Source organism: Muscardinus avellanarius (assembly GCF_963383645.1).
Source record: "Muscardinus avellanarius genome assembly, chromosome: 3".
Lineage (NCBI taxonomy): Eukaryota > Metazoa > Chordata > Mammalia > Rodentia > Gliridae > Muscardinus > Muscardinus avellanarius.
In genome coordinates, this window is record NC_137788.1 from 167,626,215 (window position 1) to 167,650,206 (window position 23,992).

At 42.7% G+C, this 23,992-nt stretch overlaps 1 protein-coding gene across 2 annotated transcripts in view; it reads left to right on the forward strand.

Moving 5' to 3' along the window:
• Positions 1-23,992, forward strand: part of TUBGCP5 (tubulin gamma complex component 5) — a gene marked incomplete at both ends in the record, with an annotated part of 50,262 nt that overhangs the window by 19,982 nt on the left and 6,288 nt on the right. For both annotated transcript variants that reach the window (XM_080690410.1, XM_080690411.1), the window contains 14 exons: positions 1,059-1,148; positions 2,157-2,250; positions 2,865-3,111; positions 5,221-5,423; positions 7,392-7,507; positions 9,317-9,585; positions 11,954-12,152; positions 12,964-13,152; positions 14,935-15,117; positions 16,087-16,171; positions 16,266-16,386; positions 17,746-17,924; positions 20,536-20,661; positions 21,179-21,267. In XM_080690410.1, the coding sequence (XP_080546536.1) occupies positions 1,059-1,148; positions 2,157-2,250; positions 2,865-3,111; positions 5,221-5,423; positions 7,392-7,507; positions 9,317-9,585; positions 11,954-12,152; positions 12,964-13,152; positions 14,935-15,117; positions 16,087-16,171; positions 16,266-16,386; positions 17,746-17,924; positions 20,536-20,661; positions 21,179-21,267 (2,190 nt within the window). The remainder of the gene's footprint in view (positions 1-1,058; positions 1,149-2,156; positions 2,251-2,864; positions 3,112-5,220; positions 5,424-7,391; positions 7,508-9,316; positions 9,586-11,953; positions 12,153-12,963; positions 13,153-14,934; positions 15,118-16,086; positions 16,172-16,265; positions 16,387-17,745; positions 17,925-20,535; positions 20,662-21,178; positions 21,268-23,992) is intronic.

Genomic DNA, 23,992 nt, shown 5'->3' on the forward strand with positions numbered 1-23,992 from the left:
GCCTCACTAAGTAGCTGAGGCTGTCTGCGAACTGCAGTCCTCCTGTCTCAGCCTCCCAAATGTTGGGATTACAAGCGTGCGCCTCCACGGCCGGCTAGGCCATTTTTTAATTTCTGTCTTAGTGTATCTTTTTAAAAAAAAAAACACTTATTGAACTTGGTGTAGTGGCTCATCCTCATAATCTCAGTACTTGGAAACTGAAACAAGTGATTTGCAGAGTTGAGGCCAGTGTATTGTAATTCAGCAACACCTGTTTCAAAATTAAAAAATAAAAAAGGGCTGCGGAGCTGGGTGTGGTGGCAAATGCCTGTAATCTTAGGATTTGAGAGGCTGAGACAGAAAGATTGAAAGTTCAGACCAACCTCAACAACTTGGAGTATGAGCAAACTAGTGAGACCCTGTTTTAAAACCAAAAATAAAAATAGATGGGTTGTAACTCAGGTAGAACACCCCCTGGGTTCAATCCCCAGTTATCAAAAAAAAAAAAAAAAAAAAAAATGGGGAAGGGCAGTGAGGTTGCTGGGTGTTTAGCTCAGAGGAGAACACCCCTGGGTTCAATCCGCAGTACCACATACACAAACCACTTACTGTTTCTCAAAAAACATATTGCATCATTTTAAACGTATGCCTAAGCCAGCAATAAACAATTGGAGATACTCTGAAAATGCTTCTTTAAGAGTATTTTACAGCCGGGCGTGGTAGTGCACACTTGAAATCCCAATACTTGGGAGGCTAAGACAGGAGGATCGCAGGTTTGTGGCCAGCCTCAAGATACTTAGTGATGCTCTCTGCAACTTAGTGAGACCCTAATTCAAAATAAAGAATAAAAAATAGGGCTTGGGTGTATCTCGGATGTGGAATGCCCCTGGGTTCCATCCCCAGTATTGCAAAAAAAGTATTCCAGTATGTGAAAATAAAATGTGGAGGTGTTTGTTAGGGCATTGTAACTAAGCCATTGTTCTGTTCATTTGCTGAATGTTTGCTAGTTTAGTTAGCACTAAATTACATGTGTTCATTGAGACAAGTAATATTGACATTTGATATTTGCTGTCTAATAGGGACCAGCACCTCTACAGCAGCGATCCATTGTATGTTCCAGGTGACCGGGTTTTTGTTACAGAAACACAGGTTATTCGGGAAACCCTATGGTAAGATCTATTAACTTGATTAAATAGCTTTGGAGACTATTAGTGAGAAGCAAGACTGACTTTGTAAAGGAAAGTATTCAGGGGTTTTCACATGCAAATGGACAATAGGCCACTAGAGATGAAGTTCAGATTTCAGATTAGACTGTGAGTAGGAGATTTTTATGTAATTGCTTCTTTTTCCATTTTTAAGTACTTTACGGTTTTACTGGATTAGGCCATCAAATTTTTCTTTTTCTTTTTTTTTTGGTGGTACTGGGGATTGAACCCAGGGGCATTCTGCCTCTGAGTTATCCCCAGCACTTGTGTTTTTTTGAAACAACATCTTGTTAAGTTGTTGAGGCTGGTCTCGAATCTGTGATGCTCCTATCTCAGACTCCCACAAGCTAGGATTACAGGCATGCACAGCCATACCCAGCCTACTTCATCAATTTTAATATCTGAGTTCAAAGCAAAGTTTTCTACTGCCTGTTTTTATTAGGCAGTGTGGTGATGAGCACTCCTATGCCAATACCTGAAGCTGACATCGTGCTCTTTTTGCTGAGTGGCTGGTGCTCTTGCCAAGCTGCCTGGGATGGCTTCTCTGGGTCATCATGTTGGGTGCTTTGAAAACACTGTTTTAGACTTGCCTCCAAGATGATGTTGAAATATCTTGAGCTTTAAAATAATCAGATACAAAGGTTGGTGGTTTATATTTCCTTATCATCCAACCTTTCATTCTTTGTGTGTGTGTGCTGGGGATTGAACCTAGGGATGCTTTACATCTGAGCTACACCCCAGCCTTATTTTACTTCTTAAATTTGGGAACAGGGTCTTCCTAAGTTCCTGACACTGGCTTCAAGCCTGCCTAAGCCCTCAAGTCCTGGGATTACAAGTGTGTACCACCACACAAGGCTATCATCCAGCTTTATTTATCCCCTGATCCTGAGTCTTTAATAAAGATTTCTTGGATATACTATGTTGAATATTTTCCTAGACTTAAAGTACACTTACCTGTTTCTTTCATTTCAGGTTACTTTCAGGGGTAAAAAAGCTGTTTCTATTTCAGCTGGTAGATGGGAAGGTAACTGTGAGAAACAACATCATGGTAACTCATTTGACACATGTAAGTCATTTGTATGTATTGTAATTTAAGAATGAGAATAAGTAAGCATTCTATCGCCAAGTTGCAATTCCAGTCCTATTTTATTTTTTATTTTTTATTTTATTTATTTATTTTTTGTGGTACTAGGGCTGAAACCCAGGGACCTTCCACCTCTGGGCTACATTTACAGACCTATTTTATATTTTATTTGGAAACGGGGTCTCACTATGTTGCTGAGAGCCTCACCAAGTAGTTAAGGCTAGCTTTGAACCTGCACGATCCTCCTGTCTCCGCCTCCCAAGTGCTGGGATTACAAGTGTGCGCCACCATGCCTGGTTTATTTTTTATTTTGAAACAGAGTCTTAAGTTGTTGAGACTGACCTGAACCTGTGATCTTTTCGTGCATCAGACTCCCAATTACTGGGATTTCAAGCGTGAGCCACTGTGCCTGGCTTTATGTGTTTTTTTAAAATATAAGCCATAATTTTGCATTTCATAGAAATTAATGCTTACTGTTACCTTTTAATATAAAATTAAATATCATTATATTACTTTGTCTCTTATAGTGAGTGAAAAATTAGTTTGAATGTTTATGGAAGGCTGACTTTAAATGATATGGTTTGCTTCTGTGATAGGACTGCTTACAATCTGTACTGGAGCAAATAGCAGCATATGGCCAGGTTGTGTTTCGACTCCAGGAGTTCATTGATGAAGTCATGGGACACAGCTCCAAAAACTTATTACCTGGAAATAGTTCCATTCCTACGAAGTCAACTGAAGCTCCCTTTAGAACCTACCAGGCTTTCATGTGGGCCCTGTACAAATATTTCATTAGCTTCAAAAAGGAACTTACAGAAATTGAGAAGTGTATCATCAGTAATGGTATTTAAATGTTCTTTAACTTATAAGACACATAACTCCTGCTTTGAATGCCTTTTAAGTTATTCATTGATATAAGGATTGAAAGTTACATGGAAAGCTGGGCATGGTGGCGCATGCTTGTAATCCCAGCATTTGGAAAGCTGATAAAGGAGGACCGTGGAGGTTTGAATCCAGCCTCAGCTCCTTAGTGAGGCCCTCTGCAACTCAGTGAGACCCTGTTTCAAAATAAAGAATAAAAAATAGAGCTGGGGGTATAGCTCAGAGGTGGAATACCTCTGAGTACCATACTCAGCACTGCAAAAAGAAAAAAAAGTTACATGGAAAATAAGTAATTCTCAAGTGTATTTTTGAGGGTGCTGGGCAATGAACCCATGAGTTCTCTACCACTGACCAGCATATCATAGCTGCACCCTCAAGCTCTATTATTTTTTTAGAGGCTGGGTCTTAAGTTCTCAAGATGGATTTTTTTTTATTTATTTATTTTTATATTTATTACTTGTGTGGTACCGAGGATGGAACCCAGGGGCATTCTGCCTCTGAGCTATACCCCCTATTTTTTTATTCTTTATTTTGAAACAGGGTCTCACTGAGTTGCAAAGGGCCTCACTAAGTAGCTGAGGCTGTTCATGAATTGTGATCCTCCTGTCTCAGCCTCCCAAATGCTGGCATTACAAGCATGCACCACCACACTTGGCTCCAAGAATGGTTTTGAACTTGTGGTTTTCCTACATCAATCTTCCAAGCTGCTGGGCTTATAGGCATGTACCACCACTCCTGGCAAACACTTTTTTTTTTTTTTTTTTTTTGGTACTGGGGATTACAAGTGTGTGCCACCATGGCATTTTTTAATTTGTGCTCTTTCATTATAAGTGAGGTTGAATATCTTTCTATACTCCTTGTCTTAGTTAGGCATGGTGGCACATGGCTGTAATCCAAGGACATGGGAGGCTGAGCCAAGAGGATTACAGATTCAAGGACAGCCTCAGCAACTTAGCAAAACCCTGTTTCAAATAATAAAGTAGGACTGAAGGTGTAGCTTAGAGGAAGTATACCTCTGGTTTTAATCCCTAGTACCAAAAAAAAAAAAAAAAACTACACGAGGTATTGGGTTACCTTTTCTATGAGGGTGAAGGAAAGGTCGTAATTACAAAGAAGAAAGAGAGAAAGAAAATCACTTGTCTTTTTCTTTTTTCTGTGAATCACCTGTTTTTTTATGTGTCCTTTTTCTTTTTCTTTCTTTTTTGTGGTGGTGGGGTTGAACCTACCTCTGAACTATGCCCCAGCCCAATTTTTATTCTTTATTTTGAAACGGGATCTCACTAAGTTGCAGAAGGGCTCAGTAAGTATTTGAGGCTGGCCACGAACCTGCAATCCTCCTGTCTCAGTCTCCCAAGTACTTCCCAGTACTTACAAGGGTGTGCCACCACGCCCGGCTTATGTACTATTTTTCTTTTCTTTTTATTTTGGTGGTACTGGGGTTCCTGGAAGCTCTTCTACCTCCGGGCTACACTCCCAGACCTATTTTTTTATTTGGAAACACAGTCTTCTAAGCCAGTGCGCATGGCTGGCTTCGAACCTGCGCGATCCTCCTGTCTCTGCCTCCCAAGCGTGGGGATTACAAGCGTGCGCCACCACACCCGGCTAACAAAGAAGTTTTTATTTTTTTTATTTTATTTTTTATTTTTTGGTGGTACTAGGGGTGGAACCCAGAGGCTTTCTACCTCCACGCTAAACTCCCAGACCTTTTTTATATTTGATTTGGAAACAGGGTCTCGCTAAGTTGCTGAAAGCCTCACTATGTAGCTGAGGTTGGCTTCGAACCCATGCGATCCTCCTGTCTCAGCCTCCCAAGTGCCGGGATTACAAGCATGCGCCACCACGCCCGGCTTATGTACTATTTTTCTGATGAGCTATCTTTTTCTACTTGGTTTGTAGGAGTTCTTTCTTCCTCAGGGAAACTGGTTTCTTGCAATATGAGCTTAAAATGTACCACTCTCCATTTTGTGGTGCCTTTCTTTGAGAAATAACTTAGCATTGTTAGTATTTATATCACATTTTGAACACAGATGTTTTTCCTTGCTGTTGAATTTGACTTATTGATACCCACAGATACCACGATAACTCTTGCAATAGTGGTGGACAAGTTGTCTCCTCGATTGGCTCAGCTCAAGGTTTTGCACAAAGTGTTTAGTACTGGAGTAGCAGAAGTTCCACCTGACACTCGAAATGTCGTCCGGGCATCTCACCTGCTCAACACCCTGTATAAGGCCATTCTTGAATATGACAGTGTTGGAGAAGCCTCTGAGCAGACGGTATGTGGGGGACCTGGCTAAGTGCATGGTAAAGGATCGTAGGTAGCTATGACAGTTCTTTGTGAGGTTATGCTGAAATCAGTGTGTTCCACAGTTGCTCAGAGTTTTAAACTAGCTTCCAAATTCAAGAGCACAGAAAACTGAATTTTTAGCTGTGGTTGCCAAGATCACCAGAAAGGATGAGGCTTCCTTCCCACGGCTGTCTTCAAACCTGTTATCCTCTTGTCTAAGCCTGTCAGGTACTGGAATGACAGACTTGTGCCACTATGCCTGTCTGAAATCCAGTCTCTCTGTCTGTCTGTCTGTCTGTCTGTCTCTTTCTTATTTTTGTGGTATTAGGGATGGAACCCAGGGGCATTCTACCTCCGAGCTACACCTCAGCACTATTTTTTATTTATTTTGAAATAGGTCTCACTGAGATGCAAAGGGCTTCACTGAGTAGCTGAGGCTGTCCGCGAACCGTGATCCTCCTGTCTCAACCTCCCAAATGCTGGGATTACAAGCATGTGCCACTATGCCTGGATCCCAGACTTATTTTCTTATTCTTTATTTTGAAACAGGTTCTCACTGAGTTGCAAAGGGCCTAAGTAGGTGAAGCTGTCCACAAACTGTGATCATCCTGACTTAGCCTCCCAAATGCTGGGATTATCAGCATGTGTCACCACACCTGGCTTAGATGAACTTATCATAAGGATTTTACAGGATGTGATTTTTGGATTTTAATTTCTTTGTTAAAAAAAAAAAAGAAAGAAAGCCGGGCGTGGTGGTGCACGCTTGTAATCCCAGCACTTGGGAGGTTGAGACAGGAACATCGCACAGGTTCAAAGCCAGCCTCAGCTACTTAGTGAGGCTCTCAGGAACTTAGTGAAAATCTGTTTCTAAATAAAATATAAAATAGGTCTGGGAGTATAGCCCGGAGATAGAAAAGCCCCTGAGTTCCACTCCCAGTAACACACACACACACACACACACACACACACACACACACACAGAAATTCAATCACTGTTTTTGTGTGTGTGGTACTGTTAATGTTTGTGTATTCCCACTCCATGAGTTTTTTCCTCGGCCCATCTAGAAATAATGATCTGGAACAGGTTGTTTTCAAGTTAAAGATGTTTACTGTAAAGTGCGAGAGAAAGCATCACAATAAGTAATGGGGTGCCCCAAAATGATATGCCGCTGCCCTCAGACTCTGGGTTATATTTAGTTTATGCTTTCTTTTCAAGGACTGCTGGTCTCCTCGGACATCAGCAAGTGAGAGCACAGATTTTCTTTCAGCTCGACCTTTATTCCAGGGGTCTGTAACTTTCTAGGTCCTCCGTTTATATTATCTTAGTAACAGTCTGCATGCAGGGTTAGGATAAATTGGGTCTAATAAGAAGCTCCTGGGCTCAGACAGCTGGCTGGGAAGAGTAGGAAGCAGCCTGTCATTCAGTGTAGCTTACCTGCACAGTAGTCCACCTGAGGTCACTCCTGGGGTTGGACCCGGGGACATTTTACCTCTGGGCTATTCTCCCAGCCCTTTCATTTTTTTGAAACTGGGTCTTGCTAAGTTGCTTAGGGTCTTGCCTCCTAAGTAATGAAATTACAGGAGTATGGTACCGTGCCCAGCTGAAATCAGATCTCTTCCTAAATGGCATTTTTTATTTATTTATTTATTTATTTATTTTTGGTGGTACTGGGGTGGAACCCAGGGGCCTTCTACCTCCGGGCTATACTCCCAGACCTATTTTATACTTTATTTGGAAACAGGGTCTCACTAAGTTGCTGAGAGGCTCACGAAGTAGCTCTAAGTAGCTGAGGCTGGCTTCGAACCTGTGCGATCCTCCTGTCTCAGCCTCCCAAGCTTGGGAATTACAAGTGTGCACCACTACGCCCGGCAAAATGGCATTTTTTAAATGTGTAAGCCTTATCTTAACCCAGTGCCAGGAGCTCTGAGCGCTGACCATGTATGCCCTTGTCCCTAGGTCTCCCTCCTGTTCTCTCTCTGGGTAGAAACTGTGCGGCCCTACCTGCAGACTGTGGACGAGTGGATCGTACATGGGCACCTGTGGGACGGGGCCAGGGAGTTCATCATCCAGAGGTGAGCAGGGGTGGGGGACGGGATGCTGGTGCTGCCCTCGCTTGCTTGACCCCTCGTCAGAACTACATGCTTGCTTTAGTTCCACATGGTGGAGAGCCAGTGTGAGCGACAGACGTGCTGCCCTCGGAGCTTTGGTGGCTCTGTCCATGATCTTAGTGTCAGGTGACAGCCAAGGAAAAAAATGGCTGCTGAATGTAATTATGACGCACCAGTAAAGTACAAAAATTTAAAAAATATCTTTTTCAAGTTTTATGTCAGTTCACAGCTTTTCATGGCAAATTATATTTTTGAATGATTTTAGGTACACATTGCTTCCCATTAAATACATTTAGATGATGTCAAATGGTTTCAGTTATTTCCATTATAAATTACCAGTCAGCTGGGTGCTGTGGTGCACACCTGTAATCCCAGCACTTGGAAGCCCGAGACAGGAAGGTTACAAGCTCGAGGATAGGACACGGTAACTTTGTGAGCCCCTATTTCAAAACAGCAATGAAATAGATCTGGAAGTGTACCTCAGACGAACATTGCTGGGTTCAATGCTAGTACCACAGAAAATAAGATTATAAATTATTATGGAAGGTATGATGGTGCACACCTGTAATCCCAGTACTTGGGAGGCTGCAACAGGAGGATCACAGGTTTGAGAACAGCCTCAGTAAGTAGTGAGATTCTCATCAGCCTAGAAAGACCCTGTTTCAAACTAAAAATAGAAAAGGGTTGGGGTGTAGCTTGGAGGTAAAATGACCCTGGGTTCAATTTTTTACCCTCTTAGCATAATATTTAATAAAACAATTACAGAGAATATTAATCCATTTATGATGATTTCCCTTCAGTTAATTGATTTTTCTGCACAAAATCATATAAATTGCAGTAGACTCTTCACTGTTTTCAGTTACACAGCCTGTTTAAGATGTGTGATTTCTGTTGGTAACTCTCCATCAAACTTCTTAGGAAAGGAGACTTTAAATCCATAGAGCTTATGTAGGGGCCTGGCCGTCCTTCAGCTGAGTCAGGTCTGTTGCTAGGTCCTTGCCACGAGTGCTGTATGTATTAAAGAACATGCACAATTTGTGTCTTGCCACAGTGAAAGCTTTCTTGCTCATAAAGTAAAAGTGATCACACAATATTCAAGTCTATCCCTGGCAGACTTTGGTCAAACAGGCAGTCAAAGCATATTCCATTAATACAGTTTGTCCGCTGTCAGTTGAGAGTCCAAATCAAAAGTCTAGTCTGTGATGAGGAGGGCTCAGGCCATTGACTGTGGCCTCGCCATCCTCGTTGGGCCTGCTCCAGGCGAGCAGCTCTCAGGTCTCTGGAGCTCCTAGTCTGAAAGGCAAGCTGGAGGGGCTTGTGTCGTTCCTTAAGGCCAGGGGCCTTGGTGCCCGACCATCAAAGTCCCTGCAGGTGGCTGGACTGAGCGGAGTGCGTTGCAGTCGTGTGCTTGCTCTACTCTAGCTGGCCTCCAGGCTGTCTTTAATAGGGTTTTCCTGTGTAATGACGGCTGGATTAGCTAGGAGATGAGTGGGTCACTGTCTCCCAGTTGGTCATTTATACTCAACGTAAGATTTGTCCGTCTCATGATACTTGTTTGCAACAGTGCTGTGATACTCTAGGACACATTACCCATCAAAAGCACACTGCTCATCAAACACTGTTGATCAGGCTAATCAAACTTTTTCATGGAGAGTGATCGTACAGCCCTATGTCATCAAGCTCACGTGAAGACTTTTGTCAAAATGGAATTCTGACTGTTCTTCTAAGGTGAATGAGTGAGTTAAAGTTTAAAATTCTTTTGACTCTCCATAGGAACAAAAATGTTCCAGTAAATCACAGAGACTTCTGGTATGCAACTTACACATTATACAGTGTGTCAGAAAAGACAGAAAATGAAGAAAAAATGAGTGACAGTGCCAGCGCCAGCTCTGGCAGCGAGCAGGGCCCCTCCAGCAGGCAGCACACCATGGTGTCCTTCCTCAAGCCGGTGCTGAAGCAGATCATCATGGCCGGCAAGTCGATGCAGCTGCTGAAGAACCTGCGGTGTGGGGAGAGCACTGCCGGCCAAGCCGCAGCCAGAGGTAGCCACCCCAGCGAGCCTCCCGCTGCGGCGGGCCTGTTACGCTCTCCCGCCAGCCCGAGATGCTGTTAGTGGGGGAGTTGGCAAGGCCTTTTACTTTAATGGAAATTGCCACCATGACTGACTGAATAATCATGCTGCTTTTGATTGAAAAAGTGGGCTTTTCATTGGAAATACGTAGTGCTGTGTTTGGAAAGGCACATTGGTTTTCCTCTCTCAGTTCCTTAGGACTCATCCTTTAAAAATGCTTTGAAGCCGGGCGTGGTGGGCACGCTTGTATTCACCGCGCTTGGGAGGCTGAGACAGGAGGATCGCGCAGGTTCGAAGCCAGCCTCAGCTACTGAGTGAGGCTCTCAGCAACTTAGTGAGACCCTGTTTCCAAATAAAATAGAAAATAGGTCTGAGAGTACAGCCTGGAGATACACAGCCTCAGGGTTCCACTCCAGTGCCACCCCAAAAAAAAAGCTTTGACTTGGGAGGTTTAGACTGAAGGATTGCATGTTTGAGGCCACCCTCAGCAATTAATGAGACCCTGTTTCAAAATTAATAAAACAGCCGGGTGTGGTAGTGCATACTTGTAATCCCAGCATTTGGAAGGCTTAGACAGGAGGATCTGGATTGGAGGGCAGCCTCAGCTGCTTAGTGAGGCCCTTTGCAACTCAGTGAGACCCTGTTTCAAAATAAAGAATAAGAAATAGGGCTGGAGGTATAGCTTGGAGGCAAAATGCCCCTGGGTTTCATTCCCAGCACCACAGAAAAATAAAACAGGGCTAGGGTATGCCTCAGAGGTAGAATGCTCCTGGGTTCGATCCCCAATACTAAAAAAATTTTGAATTGTTCTTTTTATATTTTGAAACTTGGTCTCACTGAGTTCAAAGGGCCTCACTAAGTAGTAGCTGAAGCTCTCCTCAAACCATAACCCTCCTGTCTCAGTCTCCCAAATGCTGGGATTACAGGTGTGCACCACCATACCCGGCTTAATTTTTGGTCTTTTTGATGAAATTTAAGTCATGTATTTTTTTTTTTCAGTACTGGAGATGGAACTATGCGGGCATTCTACCTCTGAGCAACACCCCAGCCTGTTTTTTATTCTTTATTTAAATTTTTTTTTTTTTTTTTTTGTGGTTCTGGCGGTGGAACCCAGGGGTTTTATACCTCCAGGCTATCCTCCCAGACCTATTTTATATTTTATTTGGAAACAGGGTCTCACTAAGTTGCTGAGAGCTTCACTAAGTAGCTGAGGCTGGCTTCGAACCTGTGCTATCCTCCTGTCTCAGCCTCCCAAGCGCTGGGATTACAAGCGTGTGCCACCACGCCCAGCCTTTAATTCTTTATTTTGAAACAGGGTCTCCCTGAGTTGCAAAGCGCCTCAGTAAGTAGTTGAGGCTGTCCGTGAACAGCAGTCTTCCTGTTTCAGCCTCCCAAATGCTGGGATTACAAGCGTGTGCCACGAGGCCCAGCTTAAGTAATCTATTTAAGTTTTTATCAGTTGACTAAAAAGGCTTAAAAGACACAGGAGCGACCTTTTTTCACTTATAAATCATGTCAGTATTGTATTATTTCATTATTATATCTACTTTAAGGAATATATTTACTTTATAGAATATGTCCTTTTTTAAAAATTTTATATTTATTTATTTATTTTTGGTGGTACTGGGGTTCCTGGAAGCCCTTCTACTTCCGGGCTACACTCCCAGACCTATTTTATATTTTTTTATTTGGAAGCAGGATCTCTTAAGCCAGCACTTCTGGCATCCAACCTGCGCGATCCTCCTGTCTCTGCCTCCCAAATGCGGGGATTACAAGTGTGCGCCACAACGCCCGGCGAATATTTTCTTTTAATTCGAATAGTAAATTGTAATGAGCTTCCTAGGGCTAGTGTTGGCAGTATTTTTTTTTTTTTCAGTGAAATTTGATTTCTATCAGTTCTACAGTGTAATATGATATGGTAGTAAGGCAACTTTCAAGTGTCCTCCTTTAGATATTACAGTATATAGAATTAAATGGTGATTATCTTTGTTGTTATTATTATTATTATTATTATTATTATTATTATTATTTTTAGAAACAGTTTCACTAGGTTTTTGAGGCTGACCACAAACCTGTGATCCTCCTGACTCAGCTTGGGATTATAGGCATGCACCACCATGCTAGGTTTTAAATTGTCATATTTAACCATGTACTTTGCAGTTATTTAATAGAGGATATTAAATGTTTATTTATTTTTTTTGCTGTATCTAAAGGTAAAAGAAATAGGATAGATTTTCATATACCAAAGAAAAAATACCAGGCTCTTTTAAGATGAAATTATTCAATATTTGTTAACACTACTTATGAGAACATAATTCACCTTACATATTATGTTTTAGATGCAGACAGAAAAAGCTTGTACACCCTCTTTTTGGAATCTGTACAGTCGCGTCTGCGGCGTGGAGAAGATTCTACTTTACGGGTCCTTACTGAGCAGCAGGCAGCCAAAGAGAACCTAATGAAGATGAAGTCCATTGCCGAGAGGCATCTCGAGCTGGATGACATTCACGATCCTCTACTGGCCATCAACTTTGCAAGGCGAGGCATGCTTGCCCGGTTTTCAGTAACTAAAGCGGCAAAGCCGGGCATGGTGGATTACGCTTGTAATTCCAGTACTTGGGAGGCTGAGACAGGAGGATTGCGTGGGTCCGAAGCCAGCCTCAGCTACTTAGGCTCTCAGCAACTTAGTGAGACCCTGTTTCCAATCAAAATATAAAATAACCCTGGGAGTGTAGCCCAGAGATAGAGGGCTCCTGGGTTCTACCCCAGTAACCTCCCTACACACACATAAAGTAAAGAGGTAACATCTCTGTGCAGTAGTTACCTACTGTTTATTTCTGTCATGCAAGGCTTCCCAGCCTTGAAAATAAAATCTCTTGTAGCCTGTCCTTTATAATGAGCTTACTGCAAGATATTTTGTTCATCTACTTCAGATGTATAATTTGGCCTGCTAATGGCTTTACAAAAGTTTACAGATTTGGCCCTGCCAGCTTGTCTTAGGCCCCCAGGAGTGCTATGGCTCACCCAGACCCAGAATATGCTTCTGAAAGTTTGGGCAAGCATTGGATACACACCAAGTCAGGATCTCCAGTGACTAAGGTGTCTTGGACTTAGAATCCTAGTAGGCACTTATCCCAATAAAATAAGCCATGATGCTGTACAACTCTTGTACCTTATTCTAAAGATCACAGAAACTCTGAAAAGTTGCCTCAGGCAGGGAGAAAAGTTTTCTATCTCTCCCTAATTACTGCTACTCTTAAGACTAAAGGTAAAAATGAGACCCCAGGGTTTTAAGAGAATTCTGTTGACAGCAGCTCATAAAAAGAAGGCTCATGTTTTTATCTTGAAGGTTGTACTTGGAGCAGAGTGACTTTCATGAGAAATTTGCTGGTGGAGATATTTGTGTGGATAGATCATCAGAATCTGTGACATGCCAGACTTTTGAGTTAACTTTGAGGTCTTGCCTCTATCCTCACATTGATAAGCAGTATCAAGATTGCTGTGGAAATCTCATGCAAACCCTAAAAAAAGATTACAGGTAAAAAGGAGTAAATTGATTTTTTCTTTTTTCTTTTTCTTTTTTCTTTCTTGGCAGTGCAGGGCTGTGCCAAAAAATTTGCTGTCAGAATGAAAACCATGAAATTGCTTGGTAATAAATGACTAGTTGTTTAAAATGTGGTATACCTAGCCAAGCTTGATGGTATATGCCTGTAATCCCCATACTTGGGAGACTAAAATAGGAGGATCACAGGTTCGAGGACAGACTCAGCAATGTGGCGAGACTCTCATCAACCTAGTAAGCCCCTGTTTCAAAATGAAAATAAAAACTGGGCATGGTGGTACATGCTTGTAATCCCAGCATTCGGGAGGCTGAGATAGGAGGATCACGGTTCATGGACAGCCTTAGCTGCTTAGTGATGCCCTTTGCAACTCAGTGAGACCCTGTTTCAAAATAAAGAATAAAAAAATAGGGCTGGGGTGTGGCTCGGAGATAGAATGCCCCTGGGTTCTATTCCTAGAACCACAAAAAATAAAAAATAAAATAGGGCTGTGTATGTATCTTGGAAGTAGAATGCCCCTGGGTTCAATCCCCAGTGCCAACAAAAAATTTTTAGAAATTAGGTTATTATAGCGTTTAAATTATGCAAACTGTCCTTACACCTTAAAAAGCAGGATATATAATATGATAAAAATTACATTTTTTTAATATAGAGAAGAAAAGACTAGACCAAAATCTCCCAAATATTTATAGGAGAAATTCACTGTGGAAGATGGAATTTGGATTGTTTCATTTTTGTGACTTTGCCCATTTTTTGTAATTTTATAGAAAGCTACTTCTTTCTGTTGTATTAAAGGAAAACATCTACTATTTTTATTATTAAAAAGAGTCTCTAAGCTGGGTGTGGTGGTGCACGTTTGTAATCCCAGTACTTGGGAGGCTGAGACAGGAGGATCGAGCAGGTTTGAAGCCAGCCTCAGCTACTTAGTGAGGCTGTCAACAAATTAGACCCTGTTTCCAAATAAATTTTTTTTTTTTTTTTTTTTTTTTTTGGTGTGTGGTACTGGGGGTGGAACCCAGAGGCTTTCTACCTCTGGGCTATACTCCCAGACCTTTTTTATATTTTATTTGGAAACAGAGTCTCACTAAGTTGCTGAGAGCCTCACTAAGCAGCTGAGGCTGACTTCGAACCCGTGTGATCCTCCTGTCTTAGCCTCCCAAGCGCGGGGATTACAAGCATGCGCCACCATGCCTGGCTCCAAATAAAATTTAAAAAATAGGTCTGAGAGTTTAGCCCAGAGGTAGAAAGCCCCTGGGTTCCATCCCTAGTACCACACACATACAATAAAAAAAAGTCTCTTAAGATGCTTTAATATATTTAATTTTAGTAAATGTAGAATGTAATTTTTTTTGTGTGTGTGGTACTAGGGTTGGAACCCAGGGGCTTTTCTACCTCCAGACTATACTCCCAGACCTATTTTATACTTTATTTGGAAACAGGGTTTCACTAAGTTGTTGAGACAATCACTAAGTATCTGAGGCTGGCCTTGAACCTGTGCGATCCTCCTGTCTCAGCCTCCCAAGTGCTGGGATTGCAAGCCTGCGGCACCACACCTGGCTAATGTAAATCTTTTATTGTGTGTATATGGTGCTTGAGATTGAACCCAGGGCCTTGTTATGTCACTTTTCGGCCAAGCTACATCCACAGTCCAACCTGTTTTACTAAAGAGAGCAATGTACCAAAGCTGGTATTGATCTAGAATCCTACCTTAGGAGAGTGAAGAATAAAAGATCTTTGTCACTTATTTTCTCTCCAATCAGATTGGTAGAGTACTTGCAGGCTATGAGAAATTTTTTCTTAATGGAAGGTGGAGATACCATGTATGACTTCTACACATCAATTTTTGATAAAATAAGAGAAAAGGAAACCTGGCAGAACGTGTCATTTCTTAACGTCCAGCTCCAAGAAGCAGTAGGGCAGCGCTATCCTGAAGACAGTTCACGGTAAGATATGGGAAGTGTCAGGTGTGGTGGTGCATGCTTGTAATCCCTGCGCTTGGGAGGCAGAGACAGGAGGATTGCGCAGGCTCAAAGCCAGCCACGCTGGCTTAAAAGACCCTGTTTCCAAGTAAAAATATAAAAATAGGTCTGGGAGTGTAGCTCAGAGGTAGAAGGGCTTTCAGGAACCCCAGCACCACCAAAAAAAAAAGATATGGGAGGTGCCTTTTATATTAAGTAAAGGGAGCCACGTGCCAAAAAGTGTTCCATTCCTTTACATGTATTATCTTATTTAATACCTTAACCCTCTGAGATTTGCTAATCATTTTGCTACTTAGAAAATAGCAGGGCCTGATAGCTTGCACTCCCAGGTACTTGGTAGGCGGTACCAGGTACTTCATAGGCTGAGGCAGGAGGATCATTGGAATCCTGGAGTCTGAGAACTTAGACCCTGCCTTGAATGAAAAATGGAAGGAAGGAAGGAAGGGGCGGGAGGGAGAGGAAAAGAGAGAAAGAAAAAAGAAGGGAGATGGTGTGTGGTGACACATACCTGTAATACTAGTACTTGGGAGGCTGAGACAGGGGGGTTGGGCATTTTTCATAATTTTTTTTTTTACGGTACTGGGGATGGAACTCAGGGACATTCTACCTCCGAGCTCTACCCCAGCCCTGTCTTTTATTCTTTATTTTGAAACAGGGTCTCACTGAGTTGCTGAGAGCCTCACTAAGTAACTGAGGCTGTCCTCAAACCATGATCCTCCTGTTTCAGCCTCCCAAGTGCTGGGATTACAAGCATGCACCACCACGCCCGGCCATTTTTCATATATTTATTGGCCATTTGTATTTCCTATTTTGTGAAGTGTCGATTTTGTTCGGTTGTCCATTTTTAATTGGGCAATTATAGGCATTGTTTTTAAAGAGTACTTATGTGCACTTAATATTGTCACAGACTAAGCCTGAACTTTCTTTATTTAGTCTATCTATATCTTTTGAAAATGTTGACCCAGCTAAGAAGAAACTTCCTGTTCATATCTTAGACGGTCTGACTCTGAGCTACAAGGTAAGAAATGTCAGTTCTTTTGTGAACGTTGTTTGCTGTCCAAACTGACACTTGCGAGTTTTGTGTTCTAATTTTTGTTTTTTGTTTTTTTTAGGTTCCATGGCCTGTGGACATTGTTATAAGTTTGGAATGCCAAAAAATTTATAATCAGGTGTTCCTTCTCCTATTGCAAATAAAATGGGCAAAATATAGTCTGGATGTTTTACTATTTGGTGGTAAGATTTGTTTTCAACAGAAAAATTGTAATTTAATTTTAGAACTGAAAAAAGAGGTCAAGCCAGGTGTGGTGCATGCTTGTAATCCCAGTACTTGAGCGGCTGAGACAGGAGGATCACATGTTCTTGTCTAGCATCAACAACTTAGCGAGACCTTGTTTCAAAATAAGAAAATAGAATAGGTCTGGGGGTGTAGCTTGGAGATAGAATGCTCCTGGGTTCCATCCCCAGTACCCAAAAGAAAATGGAAGTCATTGGTTTTATTTATTTATTTATTTATGTGTGTGTGTGTGTGTGTGTGTGTGTGTGTGTGTGTGTGTGTGTTACTGGGGGTGGAAGCCAGAGGTTTACTACCTCCGGGCTATACTCCCAGACCTATTTTTTGATATTTTATTTGGAAACAGGGTCTCACAAAGTTACTGAGAGCCTCACTAAGTAGCTGAAGGTCGCTTCAAACCTGTGCAATCCTCCTGTCTCAGCCTCCCAAGTGCGGGGATTACAAGCATGTGCCACCACACCCGGCAAGTCAGTGGTTTTAGATCACTTTATATGTGTAAACAAATGCCAAACTTGTGTATTTACAGCAATAGTTTTTTTTGTTTGTTTGTTTGGTGATACTGGGGATGGAACCCAGAGGCCTTCTACCTCCGGGCTACACCACCAGACCTATTTTTTATTTTTATTTTTATTTTTATTTTTATTTTTATTTTTATTTTTATTTGGAAACAGGGTTTCTTAAGCCAGCTGAGGCTGGCTGGCTTCAAACCTGCATGATCCTCCTGTCTCAGCCTCCCAAGCGTGGGGATTATAAGTGTGCACCACCACGCCCGGCTACACCAATAGTCTTATGGACCTCCAATATCCAAATGTAATGTCAGGATGCTATACATAGAGCTGATCTGAAATACAGTAACTTATTAGGAACTAAACCCAATTAAATATTCTTGTTGCGTTAATGCGAATGTTTAATGACAAGACAGGGGGACTTGTGGCATCTCATCATCCACCGGCACTGAAGTTGAGTCCCTGCCGTGGTGCTCCCAGCCCTGCTGCGCATCTTCAGAACCGCCCCCCTCAGAGCCGGGCTGGGGGCGCACACTTGTAATCTCAGCATTTGGGAGGCTGAGACAGGAGGATCACGGTTCAAGGACAGCCTCAGCTACTTAGTGAGGTCCTTTGCAATTCACAGAGACCCTGTTTCAAAATAAAGAATAAAAAATAGGGCTGGGGGTGTAGCTCGGAGGTAGAATGCCCTTGGGTTCCATCCCCAGTACTGCAAAAAAAAAAAAAAAAAAATTCCCCCCTTATGCTCTGGTACAGTGGGGCTTGCTTTCCATTTTGTCTTTCCATTTTTTGCAGAACTGGCTGATTCCACTGAAAAACATCATCGTAAAGACAGCCTCCTGTGTGGACAGGAGGGACCCACTCTGTCTGGGCCACCAAAGGAGCCAGGGGGGCAGCAGATCCATCGTATGTTCCTCCTGAGAGTGAAGCTGATGCACTTTGTAAATAGTTTACACAACTACATCATGACCAGGGTTCGTGTCTGCCCATCTGTCACAGTTTTGTCACCTTATATAGTTTATAAGAATGACTTGTAATGTATTTATAAATACAAAAGAGAGAGTCACAAAATATTGGTAGATTATGAAAGTGGGACATACAAAAAAAGTTGACCAGAGAGTAATACAACAGTGTGTCAGGGGCTGATGTTTTCTAAATAACCTATCGTGTGTCTGTCAGATTGGTCCACTCTGCTCTAACCCTTGAGACAGGCTCAACTAGAGATGTTTTGGTTTTTGGAATTGCCTTCAGAAATGACTGCAAGTCTACTGACGCTCATCATTTGTTGACAGCTGCCCTTGGAAATGGCTTCAATACTTAGTAACAACGCGAATTCCCAGGAAAGGGTGGTGTGTAAGGAGGAAGGTGCAGCCATATTTTATACCCTTTTTTCTTTCTTTCTTTGCTACTTGGGATTGAATCTCTAAGCCATATCCTCAGTATTCTACCTGTAAGTTACCCCTTATTATTTTGTGTGTGTGGGGGTTACTGGGAATGGACCCCAGGGGCCTTCTACCTCCATGCTACACCTCCAGACCTACTTTATATTTTATTTGGAAACAGGGTCTCACTAAGTTGCTGAGAGCCTCACTAAGCTGCTAAGGCTGGCTTCGAACCTACGATCCTCCTGTCTCAGCCTCCCAAGTACTAAGATTACAAGCATGCGCACCATGCCTGGCTCTCCCCATATATTATTTTGGTTTTTTTATTTTATTTTTTATTTTATGTTTTTATTTTGCGTGTCTGAGGATGGAACCCAGAGGCATTTGACCTCCGAGCTACACCCCCTGCCCCATTTTTTTATTCTTTATTTTGAAACAGGTCTCACTGAGTTGTGGAGGGTCTCACTAAGTAGCTGAGGCTGTCCGCGAACCGCAATCCTCTGGTCTCCACCTCCTGAATGCTGGGATTATAAGCATGCACCACCAAGCACAGCTAAGACTCTGTTTTAAAATAAGGAATAAAATAGGGCTGGGGGTGTAGCTCACAGAATGCCCCTGGGTTCCACCCCTAGCACCAAAAAAAAAAAAAATAAATTTATTTAAAAAAAATTCATTTTTTTTAATGTTTGTTTTGGGTTTGGGAGTTTGTGGTGCTGGAGATTGAATCTGAGGCCTCATACATGCTAAGCAAATGCCCTACCACGGAGCAACATCCCCAGCCCACTTTTTTTTTTACCCATCATTTTTTTATCCCCTTCATTTTTACCCATCCCGGTGTATAAGTCTTGTTAGGATGAAATGTTCCTGTGAGGCCTGTGCTTCAGATATGAAGGATTTGGCCAAGGTGCTCTGTGCTCCCCTCACTGCAGTTCTGGCACTCACAGTTAAGTGCTTGATTATTAAAAGTGAAACTTAGAGCTGTTGTGGCCCACACCTGTAATCCCAGTACTTGGGAGGCTAAGACAGGAGGATCACAAGTTCAAGACCAGGCTCAGCAACTTAGTGGGCCACTGTTTCAAAATAAAAAGTAAAATGGAGCTGGGCATGGTGGCACACGCCTGTAATTACAGCATTTGGGAGGCTGAGACAGGAGGATTGTGGTTTGTGGACAGCCTCAGCTACTTAGTGAGGCTCTTTGGAACTCAGTGTTTCAAAATAAAGTATAAAAAAATAGGGCTGGGGTGTGTTGCTTGGAGGTAGAATGCCCCTGGGTCCTATCCCCAATAATCAAAAAAAAAAAAAAAAAAAATTGCCTGGGGGTTTAGCTTGAAGGTAGACTGTCCCTGGGTTAAATCCACAGAACCAAAAAAGTAGAACTTTATTAGGAACTTAAGTTTTAACTTTTGCTTTTTGCTTGCTTTTTTTTTTTTTTTTTGCGGGTTTGGGGATGGAACCCAGGGGCATTTGACCTCTGAGCTACATCCCCTGCCCTAATTTTTATTCTTTATTTTGAAACAGGGTCTCACTGAGTTGCAGAGGGCCTCACTAAGTCGCTGAGGCTGTCTGCAAACCACGATTCTCCAGTTTCAGCCTCCCGAATACTAGGATTACAAGCATGCGCCACCACGCCCGGCTTTTTGCTTGCTATCTGAAGTACATTTTTGTTCCTTTTAGAGAAAGACCAATGCTAAAACATGCATTCATTGAAATTATTTGTATTATAAAAAGATTCTTAAATTTACAAGTCTCTGATAGTTTTTAGACCAATGTATTTTCTATATGGTTTGATGGTTTGCCCCTTCTAGCCAGTAAGTCCCTTAGTCTAACATAAGCATCCATTCAGTGTACAAGTGGCTGTCCCAGGTACTTTCCTTTTCAGGATCAGAACAACAAAGTATCTGGTCAGCCTTTAAGAAGGGTGTGATTAGCTGGGCATGGTGGTGTACACTTGTAATCCCAGTACTTGGAAGGCTGAGACAGGAATCACAGGTTTGAGGTCAGCCTCAGCAACTTAGCAATACCTTTTTTGAAATAAAAAATTAAATGGGCCTGCGGATATAGTTCAGAAGTAGACTGCCCCTGGCTTCTATCCACAGTACCACCAAGAAAAAAAGAGGCTGGCAGAAATTTTGTGTTTGTGTGCAGCACACAAGCCCTCAAAAAAGATGTATACTGATTAAGCTTTTTATCTTTCTCTTTCAAGATTCTTCATAGTACAGGGCTGGAGTTTCAGCATCAAGTTGAGGAAGCCAAGGATTTAGATCAATTGATTAAAATTCACTATCGGTATTTGTCTACCATCCATGATCGATGTTTGCTGAGAGAAAAGGTATCTGTGACAGGATGACACACATACCTGAGAGGCGAGGAGCTGGGAAGTGTATGTCTGTCTGCTTTGGGATTTTGTGATTATTAAGCATCTGTCCTGCAGAGTCTTCTCTTGGGGAGGACCAGGTCAAATGAGGTGCTTTGTGCCTTATACTCGTGGTTATCTGGAAATTAGGTCTGCAGCTGGAGTAGGAGTGTGTTCTGCTTTATTGGAGTATGTAGAATTTAATAGTAGTAGCACAGTCCCGGGAACTATTCATCCCAGTCCCACTGCTGACTCTGAATGGCGGTCCTTGGGTGGTAACTCCCCTCTTGGGTCAATTGTACTGCTGGTATAGTGTGTATGGTGCAGTTAATGCAGGACCCACTCCAAACTGACTTGGTTCATCACCCTTCCTCACACATAGAAGGCAGCCACTGCACCAAGGAGCATGTTCTGTGACTTAGTTAAATTTGGTGAAAGTTAGCTGGGTCCAAACATAGTTACAAATCACGTTCTGTCCATGACTGGTCTCCAGGTCAGCTTTGTGAAAGAAGCCATCATGAAGGTGTTGAACTTGGCTCTCATGTTTGCAGAAGGTTGGCAGGCAGGCCTGGGGACTTGGCGGTGAGTATGCATCTTGACCATTTAAGCTTCCTCTCACCCACTCACTCACTCACTCACTCACTCACTCACTCACTTGGGATTGTACCCAGGAATGTTCTACCACTGAACTATAGCTCCACACCTCTTATATTTTTGATTTGAGGCAGAGTTTTGCTACTTGCCTAGTCTGGCTTTGCCTCGCGAGCCTCGCGCTTCAGTCTTGTGAGGTTGGCGGGGTCACTGCAAGTGCCGCGCCCAGCTTCAGCTTTCCTTTTTTCCTTTGCAGGTCTGGGGATGGAGCCCAGGGGCACTCTTCCTCCAAGCTACAACCCAGCCCTATGATTTGCTTTTTTTTTATTTTGAAACAGAGTCTCACTGAGTTGAAGAGGGCCTTACTAAGTAGCTGAGGTTGTATGTGAACTGCGATCCTCTAGTCTGACTCCCAAATGCTGGAATTACAAGCTGTGCCACCACACCCGGCTTCAGCTTTCCTTTTAATTGGCTTAATTTTGGGAATCTTTTTTATTTTGGCAACAATATAATTAAGAATTTATTTATTTACTGTGACACTGAGGGTGGAACCCAGGGGCTTTTCTACCTCTGGGCTATACTCCCAGACCTATTTTTTTTTTTATACTTTATTCGGAAACAGGGTCTCACTAAGTTGCTGAGAGCCTCCGTAAGTAGCTGAGGCTGGCTTCGAACCTGTGCGATCTTCCTGTCACAGCCTCCCAAGCGCTGGGATTACAAGCAGTGTGTCACCACTCTTGGCTATTAAGAAGAATTTAAAATTGAATTTGAGCTGGGCGTGGTGGTGGCAACATGATTTTTTTTTTTTTTTTTTTTTTTTTTTTTTTTTTGCGGGTCTGGGGATGGTACCCAAAGGCATTTGACCACCGAGCTATATCCCCTGCCCAATTTTTTTATTCTTTATTGTTATTTATTTATTTTTGGTGGTACTGGGGTTCCTAGAAGCCCTTCTACCTCCGAGCTACACTCCCAGACCTATTTTTACATTTTTTTTTTTTGGAAACAGGGTCTCCTAAGTCAGCACGCATGGCTGGCTTCGAACCTGCGCGATCCTCCTGTCTCTGCCTCCCAAGCGCGGGGATTACAAGCGTTCGCCACCACGCCCGGCTTATTCTTTATTTTGAAACGGTCTCACTAAGTTGTGGGAGGGCCTAAGTAGCTGAGGCTGTCTGCGAACTGCAAACCTCCGGTCTCAGCCTCCCAATGCTGGGATTACAAGCGTGCGCCACCACGCCCGGCTCAGGCATAAGATTTTAATCTCAGCATTCTTGTAATCTCAGCATTCAGGAGGCTGAGGGTTCACAGACAAATTTAGCTATGTAGTGAGGCCCTTCGCAACTTAGTGAGACCCTGTTTCAAAATAAAGAAAAAAAAATAGGCCAGGGGTTGTAGCTTGGAGGTCAAGTGCCCCTGGGTTCCATCTCCAGACACGCAAAAAAAAAAGAAAGAATTTGAAAAATGGGAGTATAGCTTGTTGGTAGAACATTAGCCTAGCATGAGGAGGTCCTAGATTCAATCTCCTAACCCCCCCCAAGAAAACAGCCAGGCATTGTGGCACATGTCTATAATCCCAGTATTTGGGAGGCTGAGACTAGAGGATTGCAGGTTTCAGGATAGCCTCAGCAACTTAGCAAGACCTTGTTTTAAAATAAAAAATAAAATGGGACTGGGGGTGTAGCTCAGAGGTAGAGAGCTCCTACGTTCAGTCCCTAGTACCCTCCCTCTTTCTCTCCCCACCCCACCTCCATCCCCTCCCTCTTGGTAAAGCAAGGCACAAGCAAAGAATTAAGGACAGCAAACATGTACATGCTTCTTTTGAAAACCAAGTTAAGTCCCATGATTTGATACTTGGAGTTCAAAGTATCTGTCTTTGGTTAGCAGCCTAGCCATCACCCACTTGGATCCATCATGTAACTCTTTGAAATCGGTTGCCCTTTCAGTTACGCTTTTCTTCTGGTTGAGCTATTACACACATACTCTAGCACGACTTTCCTGCTTTGGGTCTGGGTCCTGTCTGCCAAGGTCTCTTTTACTCTTTCTTCAGGAGCCCACCTTCTTCGGTAGACCTCCCTATAATTTTTTTTTTTGAGGGGAAGTTGTTTGTTTTTACTGGAGATAAGCCCAGAGACATGTTCTGTCACTGAGCTAAACTCCCAGCCCAACTATCCTCTGCTGTTACTTGAATATATGACCAAGTATTTAAGTCCCTGCTTGTTTATAAGATTAATGCAGTCACAATTGTCACTAAATATTTTATTTCTAAAATAAGAGTATATGTGTGGCTGATTGGGCTTTTTAGGTTTTTGTTTTGCAGTACTGGGGATGGAACCCAGGGGCATTCTACCTCCAAGGTACACCCCCAGCCCTATTTTTTATTCTTTTTTTTGAAACAGGGTCTTACTGAGTTGCAGATGGCCTCACTAAGTATCTGAGGCTGGGCATGAACTGCAATCCTCCTTTCCCTGCCTCCCAAGTACTGGGATTTCAGGTGTGTGCTTCCACACCCAGCTGACCGGGCTTTTTATGACAGTATCTTGTACTTAGTTTATGTCAGTAAAGAGAGTTTATGTCATTCTAGTGTTGGTGTCATTCAAAATCTAACTTGTTTTAGCCGGGGACGTGGTGGCACACGCTTGTAATCCCAGTACTTGGGAGGCTGAGTCAGGAGGATCACAGGTTTGTGGCCAGCCTCAACTACTTAGTGAGGCCATCTGCA